A 12,845-nucleotide genomic window follows, 5' to 3' on the forward strand; every position below is an offset into this window, starting at 1 on the left:
TTGTTGTTGTCATATTATTTTCACCAGGGCCGGCCCTTGGCATAGGCAGTATAGGCGAATACTAAGGGCCCCATCGGGGGCGCCGGAAATTGGGGAGAAAAATGACATCATGTATTTTTTTTTAGCTGCCCGAATTATAACAGACAAAGACTGATTCTGAAAACTGCACTGGAACAACATAACATCAAGGACATGGATTTCAAGTCAATATACGAAAGTAAATCAAGAAATGAAGTAAACAAGCTGATCTTCAAGTTCCTCAAAAACACTGGTCTGAGGACAAGGGCTGCAGTCGGATAGTTTAAAAATCAGCTCCTAAGTTCTATCCCTATCGTCTATTCCTTGACCTCTGAGTGAAACGTCACGGGGTTAAGGGATAGTGGATAGGAGAATTCAAAAGGATTTAGGAGAAGAGACTGCGGTACTTTAGAGAATCCGAATGCACTTTCACTATCCGACGTGTTTATGATGCGCCAGCGGACGTCATTGTGTGCGTCTGCTGCTGTGGGGAAACTATGGAAACCACAGTTTTCTAGACAGCGGACTACAACATGGATGTTTAATAATAACGAGGGACTACTGTAAACTCATCTAGAGACTCTGCACCGTGCTCTGATGCTGCTGCTTTGCTTTATGAACGTGGACAACAGAGAAACATATTCTTCAAGACCAAAGTTGGAATTGAAATAAAAAAGGAAAGTGAAACTTATGCTCGTCACCCTCTCCCTCCGGTCCACATTAATACAAATGATCCCAATATGTATGATTGTATGAACTAAAGATCTTTAAATCAATACAGATGTATTTATTATAAACCTTAGTCCTTAACATCTATCACTGTGTACATCACCATTCAAACATCTTTTAAAAGTTGAACAAACTCCACACAGCTCAGTAAAGACTGAAATGTTGACTTTATTTGATAATTTCAGTGAAAACTAACGTTCATATTTCTCTTTTTGATTATAATACTGATGAACGTTCAAAACAAAGTACTTTGGCAACTTACCACCTATGTTTTAAAATGTGTAATAAGCACCGTAACTTTCATGATATCATTTCTCGGTCATAATCGGTTGTTTCCGTGAACGACCGACTGTTGAGTGACGGCAAATGCTGCGGCTGCAAGGCATTGTGGGGCAGCATTTTCGCTTCTCCTGTCGGTTAGGGAGGTCCAGTGGTTCCTATGCTAAAGGAGGTTATAAAGGAAGTTTGAAACCTCCTTTCCTATCATTCTCATCATTCTAGAGAATTCGAACGGCACTTATCATGGCTGCCACTGAGGGACTTCCGGGTCATTTCACTCCTTTAGGAAGGTTCCTAAGCTAAATGGACTATTCGACTTCAGCCAAGGATTTAATATAAACATTTAACAAATCAACAGTAGGTGGCGATATATGCTCCAAGTGGAAGCGATTCGCCATTAAAGAAAATAGAAGAAGAAGAAGAAGAAGAAGAAGAAATACGCTAATGCTACAAACAGGCACAACACTGTTACTCTGTTTTTACTGACATATAACATTTGATTTCCCCTTGCTCTATTTTTTTTAACGCACATTCAAAGACGGGAACATTTTCGGGAGTCTCAGCCGGGCACCAGCCACCGAAAACGGGGACTCTGCCCGGAAAACGGGGACGTTTTGGTCACCCATCCGACTGTGTTTACAGCTAGCACACACGCTAACATAAGACTACAAGCTCACTTGGGGTTGAGGCTTTTTTACACGTTGCTTGACTGCCTGCCCACATATCTGATCTAAACATAGCTTGTATTGGGGAAAATAATTATTTAAAGTTATTTAATAATTGTGACATTTAGGGTACTTTTTGATGGATGAATGATGCTCAAAGTGAGGGGGCAAATAATACAACTGAAGGGGCAATGCCCCCTTTTTCCCCCTCGTAGCGCCGGGCCCGAGAGGAGGTGAGTTGGCGGGAATCGAAAGTAGGTCAGCCACGCCCAGCAAGGAAGACAGACAGACAGACAACAAACACAAAAAAGTAGAAAAGTTGGAGGCAGCACTGTAGATCCTCACAGGCTTCATTGATCCTTTGACCATAACTCTGAGGAGCCACTCCCACAATGTAACTTATCAGCATGGCCCACTTGGTTTCAATACTTCACGAAAAATGTTAATCTTTTAAGATTCTTTACACCGTAAAACCACTCTTGATGAGAAGGAAAAAGTGGCCGCCATAATCAAATAAGATGATGTCAATGCCGGGAATTACGAAAAAAATAAGTTGCTTGGAAGTGATGAAGACTGAGATGAAGATGACTGCAGAAAACAAAGTGGAGCTTAGGGATTTCAGTCTTAGCATGAGAGAAAGTAATAGTAGAGGCAGGACAGATGAGAAGAGATATATCAGCTGCATAACGGAGAGCTTTGCCAGAACACAGCAGCTTCTCAACACGTCTCTCTGCAGATGGAGACTTCCCAAATGGATGAACTCTGCTTTCCACAACTCTTCAACAGCTCCTGCAGGAAGCCTACGCCAGCTCAGGCAGATGTCCTGCTTGCTTACATCCTGCTGTCCTTCATCGCTCTGATCACTGCAGCTCTCAACCTGCTGGTCATCATCTCTATCTCCCACTTCAGGCACAGACACACTTTCAGCTTAAGCTTGTATATGTTCATGACTTTTAGTGCTGTTTGTTGTTACAAGCTATCATTGATAATTGTATTTATGGTGATATTCTTCCTTTCCAGGCAGCTCCACACCCCCACTAACCTCCTCATCCTCTCCCTGGCTGTCTCAGACTTCCTTGTGGGCCTATTTTTGATGCCTGTTGAAATCCTTTTAACAGAGGCTTGCTGGTACTTGGGTGACCTGATGTGTGCTCTGTATTATATTGTTAATTTTATCATTACCTCTTCTACGGTTGGAAACATGGTGCTCATATCCATTGATCGTTATGTTGCTATTTGTGACCCTCTACATTACACCACCAGAGTTACTCTGAACAGAACAAAAATCTGCATCTGTCTGTGTTGGATTTGCTCTGTTATCTATAATTGTCTAATTTTAAAGGACTTTCTGAGACAACCTGATTCACAGAATTCTTGCCATGGAGAGTGTGTAGTTGTCCTTAACAATATCACAGGAGCTGTTGACTTAGTTGTTACCTTCATTGTCCCCATTACTGTTGTCATAGTTCTGTATATCAGAGTGTTTGTGGTGGCTGTGTCTCAGGCTCGAGCCATGCGATCTCATGTTATCGCTGTCACTATGCAACGTTCAGTTGGTGCAACTGCTAAGAAATCTGAGATGAAAGCAGCCAGGACTCTTGGTGTTGTAGTCCTTGTGTTTCTAATATGTTTTTTTCCATATTACACTCCATCCCTTATAGGTGAAGATATTGAAAATAGTAGTTCAACCTCACCCATTGTAATGTGGTTGCTGTATTTTAACTCCTGTCTGAACCCATTGATTTATGCCTCGTTATACCCCTGGTTTAGAAAATCTATCAAGCTCATTGTTACCCTTAAAATACTTAAGTCTTGCTCGTGTGATTCTAAAATACTGTATTGACGGGCTGGGGTTGAGATATATTCTAAAAAACCTCTGTTCAGATGGACATATTGTTGTTATTATTACTGAGTCAGAATGCAATGTGAAATGGCTGAAGAAAGATTAGACATTATTTAATGTAGTAAAACATATGTAACTAAAAGATATTAAATAATTGAATACAAAATAAAACTTGAAAATATGACATTGTGTGGAAGAAGTAGTATTTTTTGACGTGTGTTGACTTCAGTTTGACCAGTATTCTGGTAATGAAATGTTCAATTGTTAATTTAGTAGACAATATGCAGTACAGACTGATTGAGTATGTCGTTGGAAGGTGAGTGTGCAACTTCAAACAAAAAGACAGAGCTGTCGCGCCTATGTGTGCGTGCGTGCGTGCGTGCGTGTGTGTGTGTGTGTTTGTGCGAGCGAGAGAGAGAAAAAGGAGAGAAGGTTTTCCTGACACATAACAAATTTGGTTCTCCAACACACTGACGATACAATATAACAAGAACAAAAATAAATCTTGTTGAGTGCTCACACATGTTTATTTTACCAATGCTCATGATATTGTACATGTACTGTCTGTTGCAATAATGACGGATTCAAATGTAGAAAAAGATTCATAATATTTAGGCTGACAATAAGAATTAAAGCTTCAAGCAGCGATGATCGGGACCTCGGTAGGGCTGCTCGATTATGGCAAAAATCATAATCACGATTATTTTGGTCAATATTGATATAACGATAATTAAATACGATTATTCATTGACTTTGAAAACATCAATTTATTGAACTTTAAAAAAAATAATAGTCATTTGAACAGTATCTTTTCAACAGTTGATTACCCTGGACTTTAAGTATAATTCAACTGAAAAACCAATACAAATATAACAAAAATAAATTATACATTTATATCTAAATTTAAATAATGTAAAATTCATAAATACCAATAAAGAAAATCAACATTGGGGCGCACTTCCACAACCTACTGAGCATAATAATTATAATAAATAAAAATGTATTAGATTATTGGCAAAGTATTCAGCTGAAGCCACATCTTTTTCAACTTCCCCACGGCCTTTGTCATAAAAGGCAGGCCAGGGTTCAAGTTTTGTGGGAGCCAATGGGAGCTGAGCTCCCATGAGGAGGGAAATCATACATCTGTTGGGATCGCTAATACATTACCAACAACCATTAGTGTAATCACAAATAATGCATGCGTCAATGTAACGAGTATTATTTACGCTAACGAGGTAGATAGGCTAAAAGAAAAACATGTTTTCCAAAAGAACTACGCATCGTATTCTCTCTTGAATGACAGTATGCCTGCACTTCACCTCCAAGGTGCGCAATCAATTATTGGCAATCTATGCCTGTGAGCGTGCTGCGCGAGCCGAGATGATGTGTTATGGGGTGTGAGTAGTTGAACCTTTCCATATTTAAGTTTGTAGCAAGTAGAGGACTGCTGCTGCGTGCGTGCGTGTGTGTGCGCGTGCACACGTTAGTTTTAAAGACCCCCATGGAGCTCAGATTATAACTCGAACCCTGGGGCAAGCAGTGAAGATCTGGTGAAATGAGGCCGAGATGGCATTGCGTAGCGCTTGTCCATAGTGTTTTGTTTTTTTACATTTATATTTTATTAGACATTTTCAAAGACAAAAACATACGGACAAGGACATGGCTCACAAACATCACAAACAGAACAGGACAATAACATGAAGGATGGGGGGTAGGGGGATTACAGTGTCAGTTACATTTTATATATGCATATGGCTTTGTATTTATACATGATTTGCTTCATAATATAGATATACTTCATTGTTTCCTCATTATTATTATTATAAAACAAAAACATTTATAATACATGAATAGTAAAATAAATATACACACACAAATACACATCTCTTCCTTTTCTGATTAATACACCTATTCATTCATTTCCCATTTAATTTATTATTATTTTTCTGTTTCTTCATAGCTTATTTCTCTTTATTTATTAATATTATTATATGTATTATTGGCAGCCGAGACGGTTTGTGTCAGGGTTGAGTGAGGCAAGCAGGACCCAAATGCAGATGAACAGAAAAAAATACCACAAAACTAGGGCCACCAGGGTGGGTGGAGGGGGTCAGGAGGACGGGTTTGGGCTGACAACCCAGGAGCACCGCGGTGGACCCGGAAGGGATCTCGGGCGGACGGCCCGGGGGCAAGGCAGAAGCCGAGAAGGGGGACTCGGGCGGACAGCCCGGGGGCAAGACAGAGTCCAAGGTGGAGGGGCGATGGCCACCGCGGGCGAACTCAGGGGGCCGAGCATGAGGGCGAGGACCGCGGCCGGAAAAATCAGGGGGCCGAGCATGAGGGCGAGCGCCGCGGCCGGTAAAGTCAGGGGGCCGGGCTCGAAGGCGAAGGCCGTGGCCCTCCGGGGGCCGGGCTCGAGGGCGAAGACCGCGGCTCTCAGGGGGCCGGGCAGGAAGACGCCGACGGGACAACGCCGGAGGCCCGGGCAGAACCCGTTGTCGGTGGGACAGGCCTCGGCAGGATCCCCCACGGATGAGGACCAGGAGTTGGCAGGACCCCCGGCAGGAGGGCAGTCGGCGGGACCCCCAACGGGACAGGACACCGGATTGGCAGAACCCCCAGCAGGAGAGTAGTCGGCGGGACCTCCAACGGGACAAGACATGGTGTTGGCAGGACCCCCAGGGGAACCTCCAATGGCACTTCAGTAGGAACTTGAATTGGGACTTGAGTAGGAACTTGAGTTGGGACTGGAGAGGGAACTCGACAGGGGACTCGAGAGGGGGCTCGAGAGGGAACTGGAGAGGGGACTCGAGAGGGAACTGGAGAGGGGACTTGAGAAGTGACTAGAGGAGGGACTAGAGGAGGGACTAGAGAAGGGACTAGAGAAGTGACCTGAGGAGGGACGTGGGAAGGGACTAGAGAAGGGACGTGGGAAAGGACTAGAGGGGGAACTCGAGAAGAGACTAGAGAAGGGACAAGATATGGGACTATGGCAGCTGGGGCAAGAGCTGGGTCTGGAACCATGGCTGCGGGGGTCGGAATTGAAGCCAGAATCATGGCTGTAAGGGCCGGAATTGAAGCCAGAATCATGGCTGTAAGGTCCGGTTCTGGAGCCGAAAACATGGCTGTAAGGTCCGGTTCTGGAGCCGGAAACATGGCTGTATGGGCCGGCTCTGGAGCCGAATCCATGGCTGCCGGGACTGGTTCTGGAGCAAGGACCATGGCTGCAGGGGGCTGAACTGGTTCTGGAACCATGGCCCTTTGGGCTCGTGCTGCTAACCTGGCCTTGCGACTCCTTCCTTTAGGAGCCGTTTGGAGGCTCCGTGGACCTCCAAAAGCCAGACGAGTACCAGCGAATGGCTCCTGGACTGTAGCAAACACTGGGGCAGAAGCCAGGGTTGACTCCAAACGGACCACACCGATGCGTGTGGTGTCATAACGGGAGTTGGGAGGCCTGGGGCTGTCAGGCAGGGGATAACACACCATAAGGAAATCCAAAATCCCGCCCGGCAAGAATCTCACCAAGCCTGGTTTCTCCATAGTTATCTGGCACGCCGCTGCCAGAGCAGCCTCTCGCTGCTGAACCCCGGACGCTCCCATCCATTGATCAGAGCAGGTAGCCAAAGAAAAAGTAAAATCCAACAATTCCTGCTCAAAAGGATCTGCTGGGCCCATATTTGGTGAGTTCCTTCTGTCAGGGTTGAGTGAGGTAAGCAGGACCCAAATGCAGATGAACAGAAAAAATACCTTTATTTCAAGGCTACTGGATCAAACTTCGACAAACCAGTACTCTCACCCCGTGAACAACGTCCAAATACGACAAGGAACTCACAAAGACTAACAGAAAACAGATAACCTAAATACACCCAGGACTAATCAAACAAACAAGAGACAGGTGAGGAGGGAGGAGAAAACACAGGGGCACCAGGTGAACACAATCAGACAACTAGACACACCAGGGAAACTAACGACAAGAGGAAAAACACAGGGAAAAGGACCAGACAATATACCAAGAGGAAAACATGACAGGGAGAACAGCAAAACAAGACATACGAAACGGGACATAACACAATAATCGTAACAGTTTGAGTCCAGGAAAGCCCTTATCTTATCCCAGAGCCTGTTTTCTGGCTTAACCAAATATAACAGGGAGAAAGCAGCTTCTTCCGACCCCAAGCCTGTTTTTCAGGTCTCAGGCTCGAAAATGACATTTCTAGAACAAATGACCATATCTTCCCTTCTAAAAGGGGAAAATTAATAATCTTTTTTCTCAAAGTAATGATAAACCTGTAGAAAAGTCAGAATCTATATAGATGTTTTCTATTTTAAAGAAAATTCAGATTGAACATGGTAAAAAACTGTAAATTATAGTGTCTGTCCAAATATTATTTTTTACGTATAGTGAAAACTACCCTTGGATGATGGGTTAGTAGACTAAAAGCTTTAGGAATCCAAAGTACAACATATAATAAGTACCTAGTGTTATGTATGTGTCACATCAGGTGTGACTGTGCCTTTAAGATGGCACCGGGAGTTTTGGGATGTGTGAACCGGATACAGGTGTGTTGTTGTGGTGTTGTCATGGAAGCGTATGCAACAACGTGTTCAATAAACGGTCAACCTAAATGTCGTAGTCCATAGTCTTCTATATGCAACATTGGCGACGAGGATTATGGATTCTCTACTCTCCCCTCTCTCCCCGTTCCTCGCACTGCCGGGCGAACCGCCGATTCCGTGGGTTCGCTGGCTTGAGTCCTTCGAAACGTTCATAGTAGCCGCGGGGCTAGCTGAAGCTAACGACGACAGGAAGAAAGCCCTGCTGATACACTCACTGGGCAGCGAGGGACAGCGGATTTTTCTGACTCTCGGACTCGCTCCGAAATATGCGGACTGTGTTACACTGCTCACTGGACACTTCGCTGCCCCACAAAATGTTATGCTCCGGCGGATTGTTTTTCGGCCACGCTGGCAACAGGCGGGTGAGTCTGTCCACCATTACGTGGCTGATCTGAGGGGACTAGCCAGCCTCTGTAAATTCGGGGCGCTGGAGGATGAACTAATACGGGATCAGCTGGCTGAGCACACTAACAGCTCGACGCTCAGAGAAAAGCTGCTAATGATGACAGACAAGCTCACGTTAACAAGAGCAGTGGAGGTAGCTTTCCAGCTTGAGTCAGCAGCAGCCTTAGCATCCCAGCTAGCTCCCTCCTCCGGTTCTTTTCCCCACAGACCCATGCTACTAACTCAAACGGTGGCGCTACCCATGGAGCCTCACGGAGAGGTTTTCCCTGAGGACAACTTTGATGTGAACTTTGCAACACGCCAGGGTACAGCAGCACGCCGGCCCTGTGGTAATTGTGGCTCATCATCGCACCAGAGTCGAGCTCCGAACTGCCCTGCCAAGGGACAGAGGTGTCAACGCTGTGGCAGACAGAACCATTTTGCACGGGTCTGTCGCTCTGTTCCTGCAGCCGACAGCCCACCTCCACGTACGCCTGGGCCACACGCACCGACGACCATCCACTCTGTGGGCCCAATCTCCCGACGGCTAAAGTGCTGCACGGTGGAGCTGGATGGGGTCTGCCTCCCGCTGCTGCTGGATACGGGGGCCTCCAAGTCCCTCCTGAATGTTTCCACGGTCCGGCGTCTCTTTCCGCTCCGAACAATCACCGCCGACGCCGAGGATTTGTACGGGTATGGACACTCTAAAATTGGAATGGCGGGCACAATCACCTTGGCTGTGCGTTACGGGACTAAGGCTCTCCCCGCATTCACCTTTCAAGTGTCTCACTAGGGGGCCAACCTCATGGGTTTTGATTTGTTTTGTGAGTTGGGTTTCACCCTTGTGGACAATTCTGGGGCCGCTATCTTGTCTGTTGGATCGCCGTGGCATCAGCGCTGGCCTGCCCTGTTCAGTGGTTTGAGCTGCCTCACCGCCTTTGACCACCCTCCTCAAGCCTGAGGTACACCCCGTGATTCAGCCCATACGACGCCTGCCTCTCGCCCTGCGCGACGACGTCACCGCCGAGCTGCAAAAACTCTTGGACGCGGGCATCATCGAACGCATTGATGCTTCCCCGTGGATTTCAAACCTGATGGTGGTGAAGAAGAAGTCAGGGGGCCTGCGCCCGTGCATCAACCTCAGGCCGGTGAACAAGGCCGTGATACCCGACAGGTATCCGCTGCCCACAGTGGAGGAGCTAGCCGCAGAATTCTACGGCTCTTCCATGTTCACGAAACTAGACCTTCGTCAAGGCTACCTGCAGGTTCCGCTGCACCCTGACAGCCGCAGCCTTACAGCTTTCGTGACTCATGTCGGAGTGTTTCGCTACACCCGCATGCCTTTTGGCCTCAGCTCGGCCCCCAGCTGTTTTCAAAAAATCATGTCCACCATCTTCGCCGGCATCCCGGGCGTGGTCGTCTTCCTGGAAGACATAGTGGTTCATGGTGCTACACCATGCCGTTCATGACGAACGCCTGGCGAGGGTGCTGGACGTCCTCGCCAATCACAACCTCACACTCAATGGGGAAAAGTGCACCTTCGCTGTTCCAGCCATCGAGTTTGTGGGGTTCCGCCTGACCGCCGAAGGCCTCAGCCCGTTACACTCCAACGTAGAGGCGGTGCTGCGCCTGCCTGAGCCGTCCTGTCCGGCTCAGATCTCTTCGTTTCTGGAGATGACGGCCTACAACCTGCGCTTCCTTCCTCAGTACTCCTCGACCACCTCCCCACTACGTGAACTCCTGAAACAGGGCGCGGTCTGGGAGTGGACCCCGGCCTGCTCTGCCGCTATTCGCCAGCTCAAGACGCAGCTCACCTCAACGCCGGTGCTCGAATTTTTTGACCTGACGAGCCCCACGTTCGTGACCTGTGACGCGTCCAATACGGCAATAGGGGCGGTGCTGTCCCAGATCCAGGGGGGCACAGAACGCCCGGTGGCATTCGCCTCTCGGTCCCTCAACTCGGCCGAACAGAAATACTCAGTGGGGGAGCGGGAGGCGCTGGCATCAGGCTCTTACAGCCCTGCTTGCTACATCGGGGTCGGGGCACAAACCGCTGAGGATCTACCGCTGGTCAGAGAGACTCCTGCCATATGACTTCACCACAGTGTTTACTCCCGGCAGGGAGAATGTGGTGGCTGACCTGCTCTCCCACGCCACCCCAGCGCCCGGCGACGGCCCGGACGCAACAGAGTCAGAGCTCATACTCATGCTCCACGCCCCGCTTCAGGCCGCGGTTTCCCTGGATGACCTTCGGCTCGCGTCAGAGGAGGAGGACCCCACGCTCTCCCGGCTCCGAACTTACATCCGGGAGGGATGGCCTGCGAAGTTCCCGGAGGAGCTGGCGTCTTTTCATCGGGTCAAGGACGAGCTGACCTGCTGGAACGGTGTCTGCGTGGCTAGGGGCCTCCGCACGTTCGTTCCCATCGACCTCAGGGCCCGCGTATTGTCCATGGCGCACGAGGGCCACCTGGGTATCATGAAGGTAAAACAGTGCTGCAGGGATTTGGTGTGGTGGCCGGGCATAGATCGAGATATAGAGACAATGGTGAAGGAGTGCACGGCCTGCCTGGTCAGTGGCAAAACTGGCCCGCCACTCCCACCACCCCTGCAGCCCTTGCAGTGGCCACGCGCGCCTTGGGAGCACATGCAGCTGGACATCTGTGGGGAGCTGCATGGCGTCCCGCACCACCAACGCTTCCTCCTGGTGGCCTACGACCTCCATTCGAAATGGTCAGAGGTGGTCACCACAGGGTCTGTAACGGCTCGGGTGGTCACAGACTTCCTCTCCTCTCTGTTTGCTTGGTGGGGCAGTCCTAACGCCATCACTACGGATAACGGCCCACAATTTGTCTCCTCTGAGTTCGCCACCTTTGTGGAAGGGAGGGGGATTAAACACATCCGTACAGCTTTCTACCACCCGCAAGCAAATGGGGGGGTGGAAAGGTTCAACCAAACCCTAAAGAACGGGATCAGAGCACACCTGGCAGATGGTCTTCCGTTCTCAGCCGCGCTGCTTCGCACCTTGCTTCACTACCGGGCGACGCCGCATTCAACTACCGGCAGCTCCCCAGCCCTCTTGATGATGGGCCGTGAGCTGCAGCTCCCTTTGGATCGGCTATGGGCCCCGGCGGTGCCAGGGTTGCAGAGGCTCAGCGTCGCATGAAGCAGCGGTTCGACAAGAGACGGAGGGTGAGAGCGCCTCCCTTCACAGTGGGGGACTGGGTCAGGATTCACCGTCCTAACCGGGACCACAAGCTGCTATCCTTCTGGACGGCGCCGATGACGTTTGGCCGACGGATCACGGTGGCATGCAAGCCGGCTTCGGAAGGTGGCACTGCCCCCCATCGTGGACGCAGGGCCCAGGGAGGACGGGGACTTTGTTTTTCTTGATGAGCAGTTGCAGGGTCCAGCCGGGTTCCCACCTGAGCCGGTTGAGCCAGTGGTTCGTTTTGAAGCTCATCCGGCCCGTGTCCGGGTCAGACCAAGATACTTGGAAGACTATATTGTGAGCTTGTGACTCTCAGGGGTAATGTTCAGAGCACAGTGTAGATAGCTAAAAGTTAACTGGGTTCCTTATGGGGGGGGGTAAATGTTATGTATGTGTCACATCAGGTGTGACTGTGCCTTTAAGATGGCACCGAGAGTTTTGGGATGTGTGAACCGGATACAGGTGTGTTGTTGTGGTGTTGTCATGAAAGCGTATGCAACAACGTGTTCAATAAACGGTCAACCTAAATGTCGTAGTCCATAGTCTTATATATGCAACACCTAGTATCAAGATTGAGGCAAAACAAGTGAAATTTGATAGATTTAGCAAAGAAAAAACACTTCTGGGGTCATTTGGGTGGATTTTCCATATCTCTGGCCCCACTTGGTCGATTTTGACGAATGAAATCTCTTTATAACCGCAAGAGCAAATGGAATCGAAGGGGGGTTTTCATATAGACACCAACATTAACACAAAAAGGTGGGGGCTTTGCGCCTGTAGTTTTGCATGAGAGTGAAGCTATCTCTCGCTCTGACATCTGGAAACGGAAATGCAGGTTTACTGCTTATAGATTATCAGAAATCATTTCAAAGGGACACAGACACATTGGATTAACCTATGGATTAACTTCAGCAGCGTTTTTATCATTTTAATGTAATTGAAGACCAGTTTTGACCAGACAACGACCAAGGTAGTCCATGTTAGCGTTTTTAGCTACCTAGCGCCACATGTTTTGATGTCTGTTTTTGTTTATAAAGTCGAGTTCTTATCATACAGTGCTAATGTATATACCAAACGATTCTGTGTCATCTCACGATGTGAA

At 48.2% G+C, this 12,845-nt stretch overlaps 1 protein-coding gene across 1 annotated transcript; it reads left to right on the forward strand.

Moving 5' to 3' along the window:
* The first annotated feature begins 2,427 nt into the window (after nt 1-2,427).
* On the forward strand, nt 2,428-3,534 carry LOC117466408 (trace amine-associated receptor 8a-like). The gene is made up of 2 exons (XM_034109615.1): nt 2,428-2,600; nt 2,712-3,534. The coding sequence occupies exons 1-2, from the start codon at nt 2,428-2,430 to the stop codon at nt 3,532-3,534; spliced, it is 996 nt and encodes a 331-aa protein (XP_033965506.1).
* The last annotated feature ends 9,311 nt before the right edge of the window (nt 3,535-12,845 follow it).

This window comes from Pseudochaenichthys georgianus, chromosome 21 (genome assembly GCF_902827115.2).
Source record: "Pseudochaenichthys georgianus chromosome 21, fPseGeo1.2, whole genome shotgun sequence".
NCBI lineage: Eukaryota > Metazoa > Chordata > Actinopteri > Perciformes > Channichthyidae > Pseudochaenichthys > Pseudochaenichthys georgianus.

What these genes read in the sequence shown, in the direction of transcription:
- LOC117466408 (XM_034109615.1), top strand. Translation starts at nt 2,428, where the DNA reads ATGGAGACTTCCCAAATGGATGAACTCTGCTTTCCACAACTCTTCAAC. An exon ending in ATCTCTATCTCCCACTTCAG is followed by an intron (nt 2,601 to 2,711) that starts GCACAGACACAC and finishes CTTCCTTTCCAG; the next exon opens with GCAGCTCCACACCCCCACTA.